Source organism: Haliotis rufescens, unplaced genomic scaffold (genome assembly GCF_023055435.1).
Source record: "Haliotis rufescens isolate VD_foot unplaced genomic scaffold, xgHalRufe1.0.p SCAF_1, whole genome shotgun sequence".
NCBI classification, from domain to species: Eukaryota; Metazoa; Mollusca; class Gastropoda; order Lepetellida; family Haliotidae; genus Haliotis; species Haliotis rufescens.
In genome coordinates this window covers 15,755,767-15,779,326 of record NW_025963779.1, presented here as the reverse complement: position 1 = coordinate 15,779,326, position 23,560 = coordinate 15,755,767, and the positions used below count along the sequence as shown (strand labels likewise).

The following is a 23,560-nucleotide window of genomic DNA, read 5'->3' as shown; positions in this document are numbered from 1 at the left end:
AATAAACTCTTTGTTATTATGTTGCTGGCTAGCTGCGACTGTGACACTGCTCGTGATTTAGATACATTTGCAGTGTGTATGTTCTTATGATCTAGACCGTCCTTAGATGGATGACAAACTGTGTAAACTGTGTAAAATGCATCTCAGAAACCTTAGAAAATTGTATCCAATTAAACCTTTGAAATGATGATTACCGCCGCGATAGCTTTAATGAAGTTGTTGCCTTGTACATAATGTTGGTGACAGAAACTCGGGGTTTCGAAGGGAATCAATAGAGAAAGGACATTTCCTTTTTATCATCGGATTGTTTCCACGTGGTCGTCGATTAGTTTATAAATCTGCAAGAGGTAGAACACTTTCATCTTTAAAATCCCTTGTGAGTAAGAAAATCAGAGAGATGTTCAATCGGACACTGGGCACCGGTATTTGTCCGATTGCGACACACAGGAGTTCATGGTCAGATCTAACTTTTAACGAATAAAATTGAGGTATTATAACATGTGGCAAAGAAAGGTCAAAATTCGATAACCTTAAAAAGATTACCTTAGCACTGAGTGGAACGGGCTTTGTCAGCGACTGAATTAAATCCCGTTTTCACAATCTGTGACGAGTGTTTTCACAATGCCTGTCTTGTTTAGAAGTTGTATTTAGAGTGTGGACTTATTTGTTTGTTTGTTTGTTGTTTAACGCCGCACTCAGCAATATTCCAGCTATATGACGGCGGTCTGTAAGTAATCGTGTCTGGACTAGGCAATCCAATGATTGACAGTATGAGCATTGATCCACGCATTTGGGGTCGATGACATGCATCAACCAAGTCAGCGAGCCTGACCACCGGATCCCGTTAGTCGCCTTTTACCGAAAGCATGGGTTGCTGAAGACCTATTCTACCCCTAATCTTCACGGGCCGAGGGTGGACTGAAGCGTTATTAAACTAGTGTGATCACAACAAGGACATGCAAACGATTAGTCGGAAAACGCGTACGATTCGGAAAAACACACCTGGTGCATTAATAAAAGGGCCATGGAGCTGCACGTAATGCACGTGCAGCAGCACTATGAACGGTTTTGAAATGTAGGGGTGTTGATTGCCTGGAATCTGCGTCAATCGAACAGTGACAGTTCAACAACATGCCAAGATTTACAGAAGTGCAGAGAAACAACGTCATAGGCCGTTTGTAGGCAGGGGAATACCGATCAGCTGTAGCCAGGGTTTTCAATGTAGCGCCCAGCACCATCACAAGGCTATGGGATCGGTTTCAACAGCATGGGTCAACACGTGACCGGCCAAGGTCGGGACGACCAAGAGTAACCACCCTCGCCCAAGATCACTCCATCCGACTGCGCCACCTACGTGAAAGGACGACCACAGCCACCTCAACCGCATCCCAAATACCCGGACTGCGCAGAATCTCCGACCAGACCGTACGAAACCGCTTAAGAGCAACAGGTCTACGAGAAAGACGTCCTGTTCGACGCATCACATTGAGTGGACAACATCGTCAACAACGACTGCATTGGTGTCGTCAAGACAGGGTATGACCTCAACTGCGATGGAGAGATGTCTGGTTTAGCGACGAATCAAGATTTCTCCTCCGTCGAGGGGATGGAAGAGAACGGGACAACAACAGCCTGTCTATACAACAACAACGTTGATGTTCTCCCCTGGCCTTCCAGATCCCCGGATTTGAACCCGATAGAGCTGTGGGATGAATTGGATGGACGGCTACGCCGACGTCAACCACAACCCCAGACGTTGCAGCAGTTGGCTTTTGCGTTGCAGGCCGAGTGGGCTACCATTTCCCAAGGATGTGATTCGGACACCCGTCTCTTCCATGGGTAGATGTCAGGCCGCTATCGATTCCAACACGGGACATACGCGTTATTGATGGTAGATGACCTTCACCTTGGACTTTTCCTGTGTACCGATAACTGAGATGACTACAATCACAAAGTGTTCTCTCCACACAATTTTTGCTAAATACCATGTACGGTCCTCGTATAAATGTATTTTCCTACCTCACACAAATCTGTCTTTGTGTTTCTTTGAAGAGTATATTTTGTCGTATTTGTGTTAATTTTCGATGAATTACCGTCTAGAAAATACAGTATGTTTGGATCAGATGAATAATAAAGTCAAAGTGTTGATATATTTCCAGGCAATTACTTTTCCAAGAATGAACGGCCACAGTCTTCCAGCCATGACTTGATAACCTTTGGACTTTGCACGAATTCCAGTATGATATAAAAAAGTAATTGTTTGATAGGCATTCCTTAGAAGTTGACGGATGACAAAGTAGACAACGATATAAGGATCGCACACACATAGTATTCCTGCATTTTGAATATTTTCAAAGAAATTGAATCTTAATTACTTTTGCTAGCCCACTGCATCTGTTGTTGTCGATTCCCAAACTGAAACAGTATGTGAACCCAGAAATGTAAAACGAACCTAGTGTGAAACCGACAAGCAACCAACAAATGGAATACAAATGTTAAATGTGTTAAACTGATTCCCATATTTGCATGATATCAAACTGCTGTAATTTAAATAATAAAAACAAAACACACAAATGTATAACCAAAATACCTTGGTTAACAAATCAATAAAAATCATATCAAATATACAAATACAGTGGTGATAGCCAAAATCAGTGACAATAGAATATTCACTTAGTGGCGACAGTTGTTGAGCTTCCGAGAAAGGCCTAGGCAGGGAATCAGGAATGATTAGTGACCTTCACACGAAAGCTGGTCTTGATATAATGAAATATGTGAGAGAGATACGATAGGAACGCTCTTGTCCCCTACAGTCTAACTAGCTTCTGGAAATTTCCACACAGTGGCCTCACAACATAGAATATTCCACATGTTTCTGATCTCTCTCTATCTCAATGCGCTGTATTCCGGAAGTTTACACATGACACTAGCATCTAAATATATTAACTTCCTCAAAACTGCTTAAATTAACAAGTACTTAATTCCTGGCAACCAATCACGGTCGAAATACAATGCAATGAGCTTCTACCGAATGAAATAAACAATGATGTTGACACCACCTCGAGGGAATTAGCTCTTGGTGGAAATGAAAGACATTCATTTGCATCACCGTTCCGGAACATTTTATGCACACTATATAAACAAGGTAACAACATCAAAGTTTGTACAGTTGAACAAAGTTAACACATCCAGGAATAAATGTTACAGTTGATCATGTAACGGTTACGGATTAAGAGTGACTGAGTATGGTTTTACGCCGCTTTTAGCAATAGTCCAGCAATATCACGGCGGGGGACACCCATGTCGGGAATCGAACCCGGATCTTCGGCGTGACGAGCGAACGCTTTAACCACTGGGCTACCCGAAACATCATGAGACAACGTTAGGCAAGTTTGGTGTGGCCAGTTTCCACGTATTCACTAGAAAGTAGCAACCACTATTTCACACAATGATATAACTTCATCGAAACCCCACCACAAATTATTATTGTGTGATAATAATGTTTCAGTTTAGGGTTTGAACTGTTTAATTGTATCCTTTTTTAAAAATTGCTTTTCTACAAATTACTGAACTCGAAGTGGGACTTATGACAATGTTGTATTTGGTCAATTACATTATTGCAACTGTTACAAGGGTCCACAACCCGTAAGTCTCGCTACGTCTTCATGTAAAGTAACAGATGGGTTATCATCTGCGTTGTTGTGGTCACCACCAGTGATTCCACTGCGACACATGATACCGACTCCTAGTGGACCAGTCCTTGTTGTCTCCACTCTCTATGCCCAGTACCATGATTACTTTTGTTATGACGCGGATTCGAACCACAAACCTCCGATTATGTTTCTAGGTTTATCAGCACCTTACCCGTGCTCGAGGGTTTCACCAAACTGGTAAACGTCTGAGACCTGCATCGCATCCGGCTTTCCTCGCACATTAAGCTGACACGCTGTGATGTAACTGAAATACTGTTCAAAGTGGCGTAAAACCAAATTCACTCACTCACTAAATGATTGTGTGACCATCTTATGCAGGTACTAACGGTCAACACTATACACGTATCTCTTATTTTAATGCTTACGGTACAGAAACCTTCCAGAGAATAAAGGTCGGAGTGTAAAATCCTTCTGCTCTCCCAAGCCGTTTTACACCAAGAACTCTATGCCTTTGTTAATCAGGAGTTTATTAGAACATGACTAAAAATTGCTATATTTATCAATGCGTAATTAAACTAACTACGGAGGTCTTTGTTTCGAAGCAACATAACTACATTTAATCTTTAATTACGATATTCAGATCAGCTGAACTCTTTGACTGTATAAATGTTAAGGTAATTAGAGAACTAAATGGTCTATTTCATGTAAACACGTTGACGGTACTACCAACGAGAGTCCCGTCGTGATGAATTAATAAACTGGTCAGAGTTCTGTGAAGAATGAAATGTCTCCTTTGATTTATATCTATATACTCCATAACTATAATTCAAATGTGTTTATGGATACTTGGACGAAGTAAAGCCTTTGAAAGGCATTTAGAAGTGATACACATATGGAAGAGAAATTATCAATGTCAACTTCTTTATTATGAGGAACACAACGTTTCGGAGTATACGCTTGCTCCTTCATCAGGTGAATGAATGCTATGAGCCTGAGAGCATATATATCTACATGTAAGAACAACAAAATTAATAAGATAACAAAAGGTGGAAACTTAACAAGGGAAGCCAACATATAATTGGCGCTGATAGGTGATTAGCAATAGGCATTTGAAGCCAACACTGTATATATATATGCTCTAAAGCTCATAGCATTCATTCTCCCGATGAACGAGTAGGCATATGCTCCGAAACGTTGTGTTCCTCATAATAAAAAAGTTGAAACTTCCTTGGACGAAGTGTTATATTTATTTCAAAAAGAATCAACGAAAATCGTTCAGCAACCTGCATTCCGCACATTCTAATATTCAACTCAACTAAAGTATTCACAAACATATATCTTATTTACACAAAGAAAAATACACTTTGTCATTTTTAGGTGGATATTGTAGGTGGATTATCACGGATAAGGTAAACAGAGATTATTATACAAGCATGTGTGTTATGCTGATTTTACGAAACGAGTGTCACATTTCTCGTATTTACCGAACGAGAACGAGTGTAATACATGAATTCATTCACGAATTTCATGAAATCAGTATGACACTTAAAATAATAACTTTATTTAAGAATCGACTTTCACTTCAATTCAGTTTGGTACTCATTCTAGGAAGGTCCATACTCCAATGAACTCACACAATGTGAAAGTAAATTCTTATAATTCTTTATAGGCCTATCACTATTTTTTACCTCGAAGGATGTAGGTCAATGCCTAAATTTATACACAACTTTTTTTAGTATGTGTGACTTCATGTTTACACTGACAGCCATGCAACAACTAGCTGTATCGCGGAATAAAATAGTTCCTAAAAGAGAGAGGTAACATGAGCGTATGTATGCTCGACTTGCTCTACAGGAACATATGCTGTAGTTTGTAGAATGTATTAACAAAATATCATCATGCGTGAAGTGATATTTGCACAAGTGCACATACGATTTCAATAACTCTAACCATATGGGTAATAAATGAACAATTTCTCTTCTGATCAAAATAAAATGTAAACGTAATAAATTTATTTTTTCTCCGTCTTCATTTTTCCTTCATAAAATGAAAAATGAAAGCAAATATTGTTTTTAGGTAAACGTCATATTATCCATAAGGAATGGTTCCATGCTGCGTGATTTACTGAATTTGGTTCCATTGAAAACATTCCGTGTTTTTATCATTACGATGTACACTTTACGGGAATTGTGTCTTTATTTCTAATGCGTGTGGCTATTTCCATTTTAAGTGTGTACATATTCCACAGTTTGAGAGCTCTCGGCTGGTTTTCCTTGGTAAGCCTGAGTTACCTCCCTTAGATTATACTTCCCTCTGTGTGCCACAGTTTATACTATATTTGTCACCGTGACACTCGATTTGTTGTCGCTTGTCTCCTTTGAATTTGAACTGGTACGCCTACCTGCAAACCTGCATATCGACTGCAAACGAGCAGCGGGTCTACAATACTCTGTTTAAGCCCCCTTTACACAGGGCTGCGACCTTTGTGCCACCTTTGAGCTATCAAAAACCTGCTAGGACGCTCAATGGTCGCCTGAACCCAGAAAATCACGTATCTATGTAACTGCTCCAGCAGTTGTTTAGCAGTAACTGCTCGAGTTGTTCAGCGTCTGCAAACACAGTGAAACGCTGCAGGTACAAACCCTCTATTTATAGGCAGGCTGAGGAGGCACTGCAGGTAGCTCAAAGGAAGCAGAAAAGAGGCAGAAGCATTGCCTAGGTGTCTCAAGGGTTGCCGTGGTCGCCGAATGGAGGCACAGCGGTCGCCAGTCATCGTTCAATGCACGGTGTTGGTCGCCCAGAGGAGGCACAAGGGAGGCAGAAGCATCGCCCAGATCGACGGGAAAAATTTGCAACAGCACGTATCTTTTACCTGGCGACTATTCGACGACCACTGTGCCTTCATTCTGCAACAACGGCAATGCTTGTGCTACCCTTCTACCTCCTTTGAGCAACCAACCTCCTCAGCGACCTTTGTGCGACTGTTTTAAACATGTTCAAAAATTCACGGCGACCATGGCGTCCATGGCGATGTCTGAACCTCCTGTGTACCACCTTGGAACGACCTAGGCAACCATTCTGCCTCCTTTGAGCCTCCAACGACGTCCTGGCAAATTGTATGGTCGTACACGGGAGGCACAAAGGTCGCCATCCTGTGTAAAGGGCAGGCCCCATAAGACGAAACTGGCGATTGAGCGCTTCCAACATGTCGTCCAACATGTTTCTGTACTGGGGGTCTGGAAGCGTTAATTGCTGGGTGGCCATGATTGTGCTGGAAGAAAAGGGACTGGCGGGCTACCCGAATAAGAAGATTTCTTTCAGCGAGAAAGAAAACAAATTGGAAGAAATAGTGAAACTCACTCAGGCATGGGGCTCAAAAGTGCATCGTCACCGTTTTCTGCCGAGACGATTGCACCAGTCAAAAATGTTATACCTGCACTATTTGGATTTTGTTTTGTTATTTTGCAGATATATTTTTAATCATTTGAACAACACACATCCATTATTCAAGAGAAACTTGCTGTTTTGGAGATCACTAAATTATCAGATGTTAAGATAGGCTTTAAAAACAAAACAATATTGTCTGCATGAACCCGTTAACAAACATGAGGTACCGTTCGCAACACATCTCCATGATTACGGAGTCTTGCAAATGTCGAAACAATTAATTAGGAATTCATTATCCTTTTGAATATTTGATTTATGTTGATATGGATATTATTATTTGTTCGTTCGAAGACCAGCAAAATGCTTAGGAGGCAAACGAGCATATCCTGATAATGTCCATCTCTACTGAACACCATCAAATAATCTATTCATTTCACAGATAACGCAAACTATTCATTTTGAGCACAATTCTGAACAAACTGTTCATTTAAAATGGACAAATGAATGTCCCTTTAGTAGCATCCCCGTGTTCGAGGGTAAAAACTGCATCACTTCAACAAACGGTCCATGCTAAAAGTGACATACTGCTTGATTATAAAATGTCCTCCATGTAACATTTTGGGTTTTATTGGTATCATATCTTGATATTTATGATATTTGATATTTATACTAAGTTCAGTATGATACCATGTCACATGTCTGACCAGTGACAAGTTTTATGTCATCACTGTGACAGCTTGCAGGGCCTTTATGTCATTTTGTTTGCGGTAAATTCTTGTTCTCAAACTGTGGAGACAAGAACAACATCCAGCTGGGTGAGTCCGTCAGTAATGTTTATCCCTACCTGTTGTGGTAGCCGTGATTTAATGAATGAATGTTGTGTTCCTTATTAATTGTATATGGTATATGGATTGTACTTGAATCAACGTTTGACCGCCTCCGTGGTCTAGTGGTGGAGCGTCCGACCGGAGAGCGGAAAGTCCGGGGTTCGATCCCCGACCGCGTCATACCAAAAGACGTTAAAACATGGTACTTGTCACCCTGTCTGGCTGGTTTTGGTTTGGTTGGTTTGTTGTTTTACGCCGCACTCAGCAATATTCCAGCTATATGACGGCGGTCTGTAAATGATTGAGTCTGGACCAGACAATCCAGTGATTTACATCATGAACATCGATCCACGCAATTGGGATCGATGACATGCATCAACCAAGTCAGCGAGCCTGTCCACTCGATCCCGTTAGTCGCCTTTTACGACAAGCATAGTCGCCTTTACTGGCGCTCGGCATTGAGGAGCTAAAACAAGGACTGGTCGGCATGGAATCAGTATACTATGTCTGAGTTGGGTATCCATGTCAAACTGCGGCATGGTATATCAGTGTGCTATAGCGCTAGCACTATAAATCGGCATCAGTACGGACTAGTACAGGCAGCCACACACACACACACACACACACACACACACGTGCATGCACGTCGCTATAAGTGCAATAATCCTGGGCGCGACGTTAAACCCCATTTCACCTCACCTCACCTTGGATCCAAGTTTCAAAGAACAGCTTGTAGTAAATTCTTAAAGATGATTAATATTTTTAGATGACCATTGATATATATCCTCAGTAATCTGCGCTGGTCGTAGCGGGCGACTGGAAAGCGTGACATCGTTGCCCGACGGCGTGGGTTGTTGCTTAAATATCAATAGTCCAAACTCGATTATATACAGGCCGTTACAGACGCAAACAAATAATCTAATATATGTCTTCCCTTACTTCAGAGCGGAGACTACGTTGCTTCTGAATGTGTCGCATTCGCGGTGAGACTCGGCCTTGACGTCTCGAAATATCTCGCCATTCCGTGCCTACTACGACAAGGTCAAGGACAGACCATCATGGAAAGCATCATGGCCGCCACACTGAGCGCCTGTCAGCATCACAACGGTGCTCGTGGTAAACATATGATGCTACCGCATTTAAGCAACACCCTGTGATGTGATTTAAATACTGTTCAAGGCGGCGTTATATTTTTAACTTATCCCACTCACGTTTACTCCACCCGCTCTACACTTCCACCCTGGAATAATGCTGAGTGCGGCAACAATTCTCCGATTTCCGTATCTGCAACGCTCATTCTTTCCGGAACAATTATTATGGCGATCTCATGTTGGTACTAACATTTATTTCAACAGTCTGGTTATGTTTAAGTTTTGTAAAGGTATTTGTTATGTGCAACAAGTGAGTGAGTGAGTGAGTGAGTATGGTTTTACGCCGCTTTTAGCAATATTCCAGCAATATCACGGCGGGGGACACCAGAAATGGGCTTCACACATTGTACCCATGTCGGGAATCGAACCCGGGTCTCCGGCGTGACGAGCCAACGCTTTAACCACTAGGCCACCCGACCGCCCCTTATGTGCAACATACAAAGACACGAAACTTTATGTTGGTGCTGTAGCTGCCGTGTGCCCTTTTTTATTGTTTAATAAATAGAAACATTCCATGACCTCGCTTGTTCTGATTGGCTGGCTGCGACAATGGTGCTGTTTGATCAAGCAGTGACGTAAATAATCAAATGTGTCTTCTTATTTTCCCAGAACCATAGCCATTTGTTATACCGCGTACATATGGACGATCTCCGACAGTTACCTTTCCTCCCATATCACTCTAGTGACTGACATCTGGCAATCGGCTGTTTGTCATAACCTATTTCAACATGATGGTCATAACTCTCTCACTACATCGTTATTGCCCCGTGAAGTTCCGAACACCCGATCCAATTAGTCGCCTCTCACAAGGACAGTCGCATCTTACAGCAAGCATGGATTGCTGAAGACCTATTCTCTACCCGGATCTTCACGGGTCCGGTGACAAGGTATTAGTCAACGTATATATCCTTTGGAACGTAAACACAGTTTGGGGAGTTGTTATCTATGACCCGTCGTTAAAATGCGACTTTAAACGTCTTGAAACACAAATAGTGATTCCTCGCCTGAAGGGAATGAATGCTGTTTAACACTGCAGTCCTCAATATTACAAGGCTGTCTGAACATACAGTAAACCACGTTTTTAAAGAACACGCTTATAACGAACTTATTTTTTAGTCCCGACCATTTGTTGTATAAATGCTGTATATATGCTTGTAACGAACTATGGTTATTACGAACTAAAATTAGTGGTCCCTTCGAGTTCGTTATAACAGTAGTTTACTGTTATCGCATCTTGACCAAGTAAATCAGTGGATTGTACTGTGAGCATTGACCCATGTCCCCGGGGCACGGGTAAGTCGCCATTTTAACCACCCGATCCTCCTTTAGGCTGCTAGTACTTTAACTTTAATTCTAAAGGTTTACTCAAAATGAGAATTTACTCCCAAGAAAAATATCTAACTTTGATGCAGGTTAATCTGTGCGTCAGTTTACAGTCGCACATCAAACATCAGTAGTAATAGTAAAACAATTACAGTGTTTTCAGAACAATAAGAAAACAAAACGTATTACCAACAACATAAGATTCTAATGCTACAGTTACCTCCCTTACATTTCTCAGTTGGCCCCCACCGTCCTTGAATATTTTTTTTTTTACACTGGCCTCGTTTCATATCTCTTGTCGCCCTTGACCTTTGAACTGACACACCTCCCCGAACACTCCCCTTGCCGACAGTGCATTGTGTACATACTGCATAGTGAGAAGAAATTGTAGAACGAGTGAGCGTTTCCAACATGTCGTCCAACATGTTGCTGTTCTGGGTTTCTGGGAGCATTCCTTGCTGGAAGGCCATGATAGCGCTGGAAGAAAAGGGACTGGCGGGCTACCCGAATAAGAAGATTTCCTTCAGCGAGAAGGAACACAAATCGCAGGAAATCTTGAAACTCAACCCTCGCGGACAGGTAGGTGGCTTAATGTCATGGGCCTCAAAAGTGCATCGTCATGGACTTCGTTTGGGGTCGCTTTTGGTCCAATAATTGTTAATTATAGCATAATAAAAACACTGAATATCGGAGTTCAAAGGCTGTGTACTTCCATACGTGTATTAATTGAGCTATTTAGGTCTGCCTAGACACATTAGAGTCTCTATGTACTTGCTTAAAATGCGACTAGACGTATGATAAAAATTGCTTTGTCATGAGTACTGTCATTTACAAAACATTTTGTTTCCTTTAAATCGAAATGTTATTTTTTAATCATAAGAAATATGTAATGGATAGAGAACATCGATTAGACATTATAAATATCAACGTAAAACGCAATACCCTTTCTTCCTTCTTCAACCCGAAGATTATAGACACTGCTAGCGGGTTGCATGGCAGCATCCGTTTAACCATATACTCCATAATTCAAGAGACTTTTTGCCGAAATAACTAAATCATGAATAAGATGTTAACTTTTCAAAAACATTTGGTATGTTCATATGAATGAAGCGAAGCAAATTGTGCCCTCTCAGTTCAACTACAAATATTGTAATTGTCGAAATCGATAAATTATGAATAATATGTTAACAATGGCTTTCTAAATATTTTTGTTATTTAATATGAATACACATGTTGTCTGAAACTCATCAAAAAGTGCTTTCCCGACTCAACCATACATCTTTTTTTTCCAGACTTTTCTTTGTCGAAATCGTTACATTGTAAATCAAAGGTTATTTTTTTAAATATTTGTTAACTTTTTTATATGTATAAGTTTATCTTTCTCCGGGAGACCATCATCTGCGCTGTAAAAGAGCATATATCGTAAATAATAAATCTCTATTGTCTACATTGAATTGGGGATGAAATCTGTTTCAGGTACCGACCTTCAAAGATGGCGACGTTGTTGTGAACGAGTCCAATGCCATCTGCTTCTATCTTGAGGTAAACTAGAAATACATCAAATTTTATTGTAAAAACAAAATTTGAACCTGATTACAAACCAGGTGTGTGTGTGGGGGGAGGGGGGCGGATAATATCATGTCAATTCTGTAACATCGTGATGGGGCGTTATGTTAGCAAGTTAGCAACCGACTACATCGTACACAAGACGTTCACGTTGTTGTGCACGGGCGGGTCATGATAGTTGCCTGCGTTGTGTGGTTAGTCACAGTTATTTATCAGCGCTTATCAAACCGGTCGGCTTGCAGTAGCTGCAAAACCGATAGACTAGTGGATGCATCCGTCAGCTCTCGCGTCATTCCAGAATGTTTTACAGATAACTGCGAGTGGTAATGAATTCGAAAGTTTGTGACGTCATTTTGTTTATTTTTCATTCATTCATTCAGTCATTCCGGGACAATATTTCCTGTAGGTTACGGAAAGATGTCGCGTAGTCCTCAGTTTGTTCTGAAAGTAACGTTATCCTGTTGAGACGCCACTGAATTAGATGAAATAAACAATGATGTTGACACCACCTCGAGGGAATTAGCTCTTGGTGGAAATGAAAGACATTCATCTGCATCCCCGTTCCGGAACATTTTGTGCACAATATATAAACAAGATAACAGCATCAATTTTTCACAGTTGCACAAAGTTAACACATCCAGGTATACAATATTACAGTTGATCATTTAACGGTAACGGATTAAGAGTGAGTGAGTATGGTTTTACGCCGCTTTTAGCAATATTCCAGTAATGTCACGGCGGGGGACACCAGAAATGAAATCAGACATTTTACCCTTGTCGGGAATCGAACCCGCGTCTTCGCTTTAACCACTAGGCCACCCGACCGCCCCTTACGGATTAAGATAATGTTAGATGGGGATTAAGCACTCAACAATGAGAATGGGCCTTGACTTGGGCTCTATTTTATACAAAGGGTTGGGTAACAATTGGCTGATAGTGACAAGGAAGCAGTCATATAACATATTAAACTGACACGGACCTAAATGGCAGTATACTTTACAAATCCATCAAACCCGACGGGTCAGCTCACAGTTTCAAAATATATGGATTTGTACTTTTTTTTCGCAGAGAAAATTTCCAGGCCAAGGTACGAAGCTGGTACCAACCGACATCTCTGAGTATGCCCGAGTCTTGCAGAGAGTTACCGAGGTGAGAGAAATCGGTCTACTTCGAAGTTCGAGATAGAAACAATGTAAACGTACACAACATCTCGAACCTGCTTGAAAACCCCTGCCTGTAAACGTTGTTTGTTATAACCAGAGATTACATTCTAGCTTGTATCCGTTTGCTAGAAAACCTGTTAATTGTGAGTGAGTGAGTATGGTTTTACGCCGCTTTTAGCAATATTCCAGCAATATCACGGCGGGGGGAAACCACAAATGGGCTTCACACATTGTACCCATGTGGGGAATCGAATCCGGGTCTTCGGCGTGACGAGCGAACGCTTTAACCACGAGACTACCCCACCGCCCCGGTTAATTGTGACTCAAGACTAGCTGATTGTAATTGTATACTACTGTACCAGATTATTGCTGCGACCTAGCAAACTGAGGCTGTATAATACCTGATTGTGACAAGAGTCCTGCCTTTGTATGCATACTATAGGTTACAAACGGCATATTAGGTTGTTGTGGCTGATTGCATTTGACACTGCACACGAGCTGATTGGGACTGCATACAGCTGACCTTGACACAGAAGGAATTGCGTAATTGTGAAGCGTTTTGCTATGGACATTACATGATGTCACAGAGATAAGATAGCAAAACATTGAGGTGACGTGAGGTGAAATGGGGTTTAACGTCGCGTCCAAGATTATTGAACATATATAGCGACGTGCATGCACGTGTGTGTGTGGCTGTACTAGTCCGGACAAAACCGATTTATAGTGCTAGCTCACTGAGATACCATGTCGCAGTTTAACATGAATACCCCATTCAGACACAGAATACTGACTTCGAGCCGACCAGTCCTTGCTTTAGCCCCTTTATGCCGAGCGCCAGACAGGGTAACAACAAGTACCATCTTTTAACGTATTTTGGTGTGACGCGGCCGGGGATCGAACCCCGGGCCTTCTGCTCTCCGGGCGGACGCTCCACTGCTAGACCACGAAAGCTGTTGCAAAACATTGCGTCAACTGAGCTAATTGTTTCGTTGTGACAAGTCAGTTGAAAATCATATATGATCCCACTTTCAGGGCAAGGCTCGGACGATAGCACCAATGCGTGTATGCGGACATGTATACATATTGGTAAACGCCCAATATATGTTCTACCACAGTGTCGTACATTTTACATAGATTGCATACATTTGCATACATTTTATATCTGCTTATTTTGATTTCTGCAGGTGGAAAATTTGACCAGTTGCATCATCCAAAACCTCGCTAAATATAGAATCAGGACTCCTAAAGACAAACTTGATGAGGTAAGTTAAGGGGATATAGCGTAGAACAGGTATATCCTGGTATCGCGCCGATTCTTATGTCGGAGGCACCTGTTGGGGGATTGGATTTTGGTTACAAATAGAAAGGAAACTCCGAACAGCTCCACATTGTTTGACAGGACGTCTAGAATGTCCAGGGAACGATTGTACTTATCTAAAACCTGGAGGAACATAATACTACAAATAATTTGAAAAAAAATCCAAGCTCCCCCTTTGAATGTGTGACCACCGTCGAGGAAGACTGCCATCCTTGAATGAGTGACTACCACCATCCGTGAAGACCGCCCCCCTTGAATGAGTGACCACCACCATTCGTGAGACCGCCCCCCTTGAATGAGTGACCACCACCATTCGTGAAGACCGCCCCCCTTCAATGAGTGACCACCACCATTCGTGAAGACCGCCCCCTTGAATGAGTGACCACCACCATTCGAGAAGACTGCCCCCCTTGAAAGAGTGACTACCACCATTCGTGGAGACCGCCCCCCTTCAATGAGTGACCACCACCATTCGAGAAGACCGCAACCCTTGAATGAGTGACCACCACCATTCGTGGAGACCGCCCCCCTTGAATGAGTGACCACCACCATTCGTGAGACCGCCCCCTTGAATGAGTGACCACCACCATTCGTGAGACCGCCCCCTTGAATGAGTGACCACCACCATTCGGGGAGACCGCCCCCATTGAATGAGTGACTACCATCATTCGTGAAGACCGCCCCCCTTCAATGAGTGACCACCACCATTCGTGAAGACCGCCCCCCTTGAATGAGTGACCACCACCATTCGTGAGACCGCCCTCCTTGAATGAGTGACTACCACCATTCGTGAGACCGCCCTCCTTGAATGAGTGACCACCACCATTCGTGAGATCGCCCCCTTGAATGAGTGACCACCACCATTCGGGGAGACCGCCCCCCTTGAATGAGTGACTACCATCATTCGTGAAGACCGCCCCCCTTCAATGAGTGACCACCACCATTCGTGAAGACCGCCCCCCTTGAATGAGTGACCACCACCATTCGTGAGACCGCCCCCCTTGAATGAGTAAACACCACCATTCGTGAAGACCGCCCCCCTTGAATGAGTGACTACCACCATTCGTGAAGACCGCCCCCTTGAATGAGTGACCACCACCATTCGTGAGACCTCCCCCCTTGAATGAGTGACCACCACCATTCGTGGAGACCGCCCCCCTTGAATGAGTGACCACCACCATTCGTGAAGACCGCCCCCCTTGTATGAGTGGCCACCACCATTCGTGAGACCGCCCCCCTTGAATGAGTGACCACCACCATTCGTGAAGACCGCTCCCCTTGTATGAGTGACCGCCACCATTCGTGAGACCGCCACCCTTGAATGAGTGACCACAACCATTCGTGAAGACCGCCCCCCTTGAATGAGTGACCACCACCATTCGTGAAGACCGCCCCCCTTGAATGAGTGACTACCACCATTCGTGAAACCGCCACCCTTGAATGAGTGACCACAACCATTCGTGAAGACCGCCCCCCTTGAGTGAGTGACCACCACATTTCGTGAAGACCGCCCCCCTTGTATGAGTGACCACCACCATTCGTGAAGACCGCCCCCCTTGTATGAGTGACCACCATTCGGGGAGACCGCCCCCCTTGTATGAGTGACCACCATTCGTGAAGACCGCCCCCCTTGAATGAGTGACCGCTATCACTGGTGAAGCCCATCACCTTGAATAAGTGGCAACTACCATCGCTGACGATTACCACCCTTGACGCCCGATGTTGTTGATGTTGTTTCTTGTATTTCAGGAGCTGTTGAAGACGAAGTACGAGGATGTTCGGACTGAGTTGAAGAGATGGGAGGACTACCTCGCGGCTGTATGTACCGTTACTTATCATGCGGACCACGCCAGGGGTTGTATTACTATACTCTGGATCCCTTACCCGTACCTGGTGTTTAATTTCCTTATACCTGGTTTTTTATTTCCCCTTACCTGGTGTTTGATTTCCCCATATCTGGTGTTTGATTTCCCCATATCTGGTGTTTGATTTCCCCTTACCTGGTGTTTGATTTCCCCTTACCTGGTGTTTGATTTCCCCATATCTGGTGTTTGATTTCCCCATACCTGGTGTTTGATTTCCCCTTACCTGGTGTTTGATTTCCCCTTACCTGGTGTTTGATTTCCTCATATCTGGTGTTTGATTTCCCCATACCTGGTGTTTGATTTCCCCATATCTGGTGTTTGATTTCCCCTTACCTGGTGTTTGATTTCCCCTTACCTGGTGTTTGATTTCCCCTTATCTGGTGTTTGATTTCCCCATATCTGGTGTTTGATTTCCCCATATCTGGTGTTTGATTTCCCTATACCTGGTGTTATATTTCCCAATACCTGTTGTTTGATTCTGCCATGTCTGCAGCTGGGTTTGATTCCACCATGCCTGCAGCTGGTGTTTGATTCCCCCATGTCTGCAGCTGGTGATTGATTCTGCCAAATCTGCAGCTGGTGTTTGATCCCCCCATGTCTGCAGCTGGTGACTGATTCCCCCATGTTCACACCTGGTGTTTGATTCCCCCATGTCTACACCTGGTGTTTGATTCTCCCATGTCTACACCTGGTGTTTGATTCTCCCATGTCTACACCTGGTGTTTGATTCCCCCATGTCTACACCTGGTGTTTGATTCTCCCATGTCTACACCTGGTGTTTGATTCTCCCATGTCTACACCTGGTGTTTGATTCTCCCATGTCTACACCTGGTGTTTGATTCCCCCATGTCTACACCTGGTGTTTGATTCCCCCATGTCTACACCTGGTGTTTGATTCCCCCATGTGTACACCTGGTGATTGATTCCTCCATGTCTGCAGCTGGTGTTTGACTCCCCTATGTCTGCAGCTGGTGATTGATTCCTCGATGTCTGCAGCTGGTGTTTGACTCCCCTATGTCTGCAGCTGGTGTTTGGTTCCCCCATGTCTACACCTGGTTTTTGATTCCCCCATGTCTACACCTCCATGTCTACACCTGGTGTTTGATTCTGCCAAATTTGCAGCTGGTGTTTGATTCCCCCATGTCTGCAGCTGGTGATTGATTCCCCCTGTCTGCAGCTGGTGTTTGATTCCCCATGTCTGCAGCTGGTGATTGATTCCCCCATGTCTGCAGCTGGTGTTTGATTCCCCCATGTCTGCAGCTGCTGTTTGATTCCCCCATGTCTACACCTGGTGTTTGATTCCCACATGTCTACACCTGGTGTTTGGTTCCTCCATGTCTTCAGCTGGTGTTTGATTCCCCCATGTCTACAGCTGGTGATTGATTCCCCGTATCTGCAGCTGGTGTTTGTTTCCCCGTATCTGCAGCTGGTGTTTGATTCTCCCATGTCTACAGCTGGTGTTTGATTCCCCCGTGTCTGCAGCTGGTGATTGATTCCCCCATATCTGCAGCTGGTGTTTGATTCCCCCGCGTCTGCAGCCGGTGATTGATTCCCCCATGTCTGCAGCTGGTGTTTGATTCCCCGTATCTGCAGTGGTGTTAGATTCCCCCATATCTACAGCCGGTGTTTGATTCCCCAGTGTCTGCAGCTGGTGTTTGATTCCCCCATGTCTGCAGCTGGTGTTTGATTCCCCCCATGTCTGCAGCTGCTGTTTGATTCCCCCATGTCTGCAGCTGCTGTTTGATTCGAAATACCCTATGTTTTATTCCCCATATCTGGTGTTTGATTCCCCACACCCAGTCTTTGATTTCCCATACCCAGTGTTTCATTCCCCCATACCCGGTGTTTGATTCTCATACCCAGAGTGTGATTCCCCACACCCAGTCTTTGATGCCCAATACCCAGTGTTTGATTCCCCCATGCCGGGTGTTTAATTCCCCATATCCATTGTTTCATTCCCCATACCCAGTGTTTCATTCCCCATACCGGGTGCTGAATTCCCTCATACCCAGTGTTTGATTCCCCATACCGGGTGCTTAATTCCCCCTCACCTATTGTTTGATTCCCGATACCCAGTGTTTGATACCCCTTACCTACTGTTTGATTCTCCATACCCAGTGTTTGATCCCCCATACCCAGTATTTGTTTCCCCACACCCGTTGTTAGATTTAAATTATGTAGGCTTTTCCTAAGGCCTTTTCTAATTACTTGACGCCAAACTTGTTATGTGTAAATACTCGAAGAAAACGGTGATTATTATTTGTGGTCATTATTAAATGTCTCACTTGCTACAGAGCGGAGGGTACGTGGTCGGCAGCAACTTCACAATGGCGGATGTCTTCTTCTTCCCGCATGTCGCCTTAGGGGTAAGATTCGGCCTTGACGTCTCGAAATATCCCGCCATTGGTGCCTACTACGACAAGGTCAAGGATAGGCCATCCGTGAAAGCAACATGGCCGCCACACTGGGCTGACGGACCCGGCGACTCTTCCATCATGGGACCCGTGTGAGGAGTTTTGGTCCAGAATGACGACAGAGGTGGCTGCTTTCCAGCATGTTATGCAACGCCATCTTCAGCTTTAGTTCTGCTTCAGTAACAATCATATTATCTGTATATCGCAGTTGATGGTTTACGTGATGTACCTATGTTTTGCGTTGGTACTTAATATTGCTTTAAACACAAATCTAAAACTAGTGTAATATACGACGGGTGAGGCAGTGGACCAAAGCGCAGAACTGCACATAGTTACCTCGGCTAGTCGTGACTTCACAACCAAAATTCGTCACGATTATAATCCTTGGCCCGTCAGTACTAAAGCCTTGCTTTTGGTAACTTCTACTACAACGCATTCAACCAACACGCCGCAATAAATACTGGGGGCACGGGTTGCCCAGTCGTCTAAGGCGCCGCGTTAAGCTGTGCAGAGTTGCGTCCCTTGGGCACGCCAGAAACCTATGATTGTGGGTTCGAATCCCGGTTCGCCCCGATTATGTTTCTAGGTTTGTCAGGACCATAACCTTGCTCGCGAGTTTCACCGAAGTGGTTAACGTCTGAGACCTTAAAAGCGGCGTTAAACCCAACTCACTCACTCACTCAATAAATACTATTCGAAGCTACTTAAAAACTATTCGAAGCGACTTAGATACTGTTCCAAGCGACTTAAATACTCTTCGAAGCGGCGTTATATGTTCCTGAAAACCACACCAAAGACGACATCCACGGCAGCAACGCATATTTTTATCAAAAACATTTATGAGACTATGATTATAATACTCACTTTTTTCATTATACTTACATGTATTTCAGATGTTTTGACAGAATGGTAGTGTCTATTTGTTTATGTTCAATGAATAGAGGGAAACGATGTTGTTTAAAAGACCGAGTTTGGGAAACGTTACGATTGTGCTGTGAGTTCTTGCGCTTTCATTGTTGTTTTAATAAAATAATAAATTCCATAAACTCTTTGATATTATGTTGCTGGATGGCTACGACTGTGACACTGCTCGTGAATTAGATACATTTGCAGTGTGTATGTTCTTATGATCTAGACCGTCCTCAGATGGATGACAAACTGTGTAAACTGTGTAAAATGCATCTCAGAAACCTTAGAAAATTGTATCCAATTAAACCTTTGAAATGATGATTACCGCCGCGATAGCTTCAATGAAGTTGTTGCCTTGTACATAATGTTGGTGACAGAAACTCGGGGTTTCGAAGGGAATCAATAGAGAAAGGACATTTCCTTTTTATTATCGGATTATTTCCACGTGGTCGCGGATTAGTTTATTAATCTGCAAGAGGTAGAACACTTTCATCTTTAAAATCCCTTGTGAGTAGGAAAATCAGAGAGATGTTCAATCGGTCACGTGGGCACCGGTATTTGTCCGATTGCGATACACATGAGTTCATGGTCAGATCTAACTTTTAACGAATAAAATTGAGGTATTATAACATGTGGCAAAGAAAGGTCAAAATTCGATAACCTTAAAGAGATTACCTTAGCACTGAGTGGAACGGGCTTTGTCAGCGACTGAAGTAAATCCCGTTTTCACAATCTGTGACGAGTGTTTTCACAATGCCTGTCTTGTTTAGAAGTTGTATTTAGGGGATGGACTTATTTGTTTGTTTGTTGTTTGTTTAACGCCTCACTCAGCAATATTCAAGGTATATGACGGCGGTCTGTAAGTAATCGTGTCTGGACCAGACAATCCAGTGATTGACAGTATGAGCATTGATCCATGCAATTGGGGTCGATAACATGCATCAACCAAGTCAGCGAGCCTGACCACCCGATCCCGTTAGTCGCTTCTTACAAGCATAGTCGCCTTTTACCGCAAGCATGGGTTGCTGAAGACCTATTCTACCCCGGATCTTCACGGGCGGAGGGTGGACTGAAGCGTTATTAAAGTAGTGTGATCACAACAAGGACATGCAAACCATTAGTCGGAAAACGCGTACGATTCGGAAAAACACACCTGGTGGATAAATAAAAGGGCCATGGAGCTGCACGTAATGCACGTGCAGCAGCACTATTAACGGTATTAAAATGTAGGGGTGTTGATTGCCTGGAATCTGCGTCAATCGAACAATGACAGTTCAACAACATGCCAAGATTTACAGAAGTGCAAAGAAACAACGTCATAGGCCGTTTGTAGGCAGGGGAATCCCGATCAGCTGTAGCCAGGGTTTTCAATGTAGCGCACAAGGCTATGGGATCGGTTTCAACAGCATGGGTCAACACGTGACCGGCCAAGGTCGGGACGACCAAGAGTAACCACCCTCGCCCAAGATCACTCCATCCGACTGCGCCACCTACGTGAAAGGACGACCACAGCCACCTCAACCGCATCCCAAATACCCGGACTGCGCAGAATCTCCGACCAGACCGTACGAAACCGCTTAAGAGCAACAGGTCTACGAGAAAGACGTCCTGTTCGACGCATCACATTGAGTGGACAACATCGTCAACAACGACTGCATTGGTGTCGTCAAGACAGGGTATGACCTCAACTGCGATGGAGAGATGTCTGGTTTAGCGACGAATCAAGATTTCTCCTCCGTCGAGGGGATGGAAGAGCACGGGTCTACAGACGTCGGGGAGACCGTTACGCCAGAAACTGCGTACAGGAAGTGGACACGTTTGGTAGGGGTGGGTTATGATGTGGGAGGCTTTCTCTCATCATGGCAGTATAGGTTTGGTCCATGTCAGGGCAGTCTTACGGCTCAACGATACATCAACGAAATTCCCCTACCACACGTCCTCCCAATTGCAGCCAACGGCAACGGTGTATTCCAGCAGGACAACGCCAGACCGCATACAGCACGGACCACAACAGCCTGTCTGCACAACAACAACGTTGATGTTCTCCCCTGGCCCTGCAGATCCCCGGAGTTGAACCCGATAGAGCTGTGGGATGAATTGGATGGACGGCTACGCCGACGTCAACCACAACCCCGGACGTTGCAGCAGTTGGCTTTTGCGTTGCAGGCCGAGTGGGCTACCATTTCCCCAGGATGTGATTCGGACACCCGTCTCTTCCATGGGTAGGAGATGTCAGGCCGCTATCGATTCCAACACGGGACATGCGCGTTATTGATGGTAGATGACCTTCACCTTGGACTTTACCTGTGTACCGATAACTGAGATGACGACAATCACAAAGTGTTCTCTCCACACAATTTTGGCTCAATACCTTGTACGGTTCCTCGTAAAAATGTATTTTCCTACCTCACACAAATCTGTCTTTGTGTTTCTTTGAAGAGTATATTTTGTCGTATTTTTGTTAATTTTCGATGAATTACCGTTTAGAAAATACAGTATGTTTGGATCAGATGAATAATAAAGTCAAAGTGTTGATATATTTCCAGGCAAATACTTTTCCAAGAATGAACGGCCACAGTCTTCCAGCCATGACTTGATAACCTTTGGACTTTGCACGAATTCCAGTATGATATAAAATAGTAATTGTTTGATAGGCATCCCTTAGAAGTTGACGAAGTAGAAGTAGACAACGATATAAGGATCTATACCGAAACGTCGCCTTTACAGTAATTAAAGAACTTGTTATCCATAAATTGTGTCCACTTTGATATAAAATATCATCACTCGTATAGACATATGGTGTTAGAAATATCTACATATGTAATATATTTGAAATTAAAATGATATATTGTCAGCTTTATCTTTGTATTGATACCCTTGACACAAGTCAAATACCCATAAACAAAAGCTAGTAGCTTTGGTTACTGTTTATATCAGTGTGGCTGTAATACTGTTGAATTCTGCCTGAATCTCTCTGGAAACAGACAGTGCATGTGCTGGACATGAGAATCTAGTCTCTGCTAGCAGATGATTATTTGCTTAGATAAGGCAGCCACCTTGTAACTAAGCATTGTGAAAGGGTATCAGATGATCACATCTGCACCATTACACAATACAGACTTTCCCTCATTTATAGCAAAACTCTGAAAAGCAAGGATAAATATCATGACTGTAAATCTTTTACATATTAATTTACATAAATTAAAGATACGTAAAAGGGAAATATATGTGTATATGGAGGTAGCTTTTCTAAAAGTAGTAAAATAATAACATACAGTTTAATCTACTCATTTTACAGAACGTAAGTACTGGTATTGTTCTTTCGAGGATATGTTCATATTTTCAAGGAAATTCAAACTAGGAAGTTATTCAGAAAACGTACAACTATATGGATAACAACTTCTGGTTTATTGCAATATAGATTCTTAACGTTATCAAGCTGGAATATTTGTAATTAAACACACCACGCACGCACGCGCGCATACGTACTCACATAGTATTCCTGCATTTTGAATATTTTCAAAGAAATTGAATCTTAATTACTGTTGCTAGCCCACTGCATCTGTTGTTACGTGTCGATTCCCAAACTGAAACAGTTTGTGAACCCAGAAATGTAAAACGAACCTAGTGTGAAACCGACAAGCAACCAACAAATGGAATACAAATGTTAAATGTGTTAAACTGATTCCCATATTTGCATGATATCAAACTGCTGTAATTTAAATAATAAAAACAAAACACACAAATGTATAACCAAAATACCTTGGTTAACAAATCAATAAATATCATATCAAATATACAAATACAGTGGTGATAGCCAAAATCAGTGATAATAGAATATTCACTTAGTGGCGACAGTGGTTGAGCTTCCGAGAAAGGCCTAGGCAGGGAATCAGGAATGATTAGTGACCTTCACACGAAAGCTGGTCTTGATATAATGAAATATGTGAGAGAGATACGATAGGAACGCTCTTGTCCCCTACA

At 43.3% G+C, this 23,560-nt stretch overlaps 1 protein-coding gene across 2 annotated transcripts; it reads left to right on the top strand.

The window, feature by feature from the left end:
* Positions 1-10,659: 10,659 nt before the first annotated feature.
* On the top strand, positions 10,660-19,709 carry LOC124149344 (glutathione S-transferase A-like). Of its 2 annotated transcripts, XM_046520878.2 has the most exons (7): positions 10,660-10,920; positions 11,818-11,883; positions 12,976-13,056; positions 14,255-14,332; positions 16,138-16,206; positions 18,548-18,783; positions 19,035-19,709. In XM_046520878.2, the coding sequence occupies exons 1-6, from the start codon at positions 10,753-10,755 to the stop codon at positions 18,761-18,763; spliced, it is 678 nt and encodes a 225-aa protein (XP_046376834.2). In that variant the 5' UTR covers positions 10,660-10,752; the 3' UTR covers positions 18,764-18,783; positions 19,035-19,709. The 2 variants fall into 2 exon arrangements, with proteins under 2 accessions (XP_046376834.2, XP_048247820.1); XM_048391863.1 differs by having other exon boundaries at positions 10,661-10,920; positions 18,548-19,709.
* Positions 19,710-23,560: the final 3,851 nt, after the last annotated feature.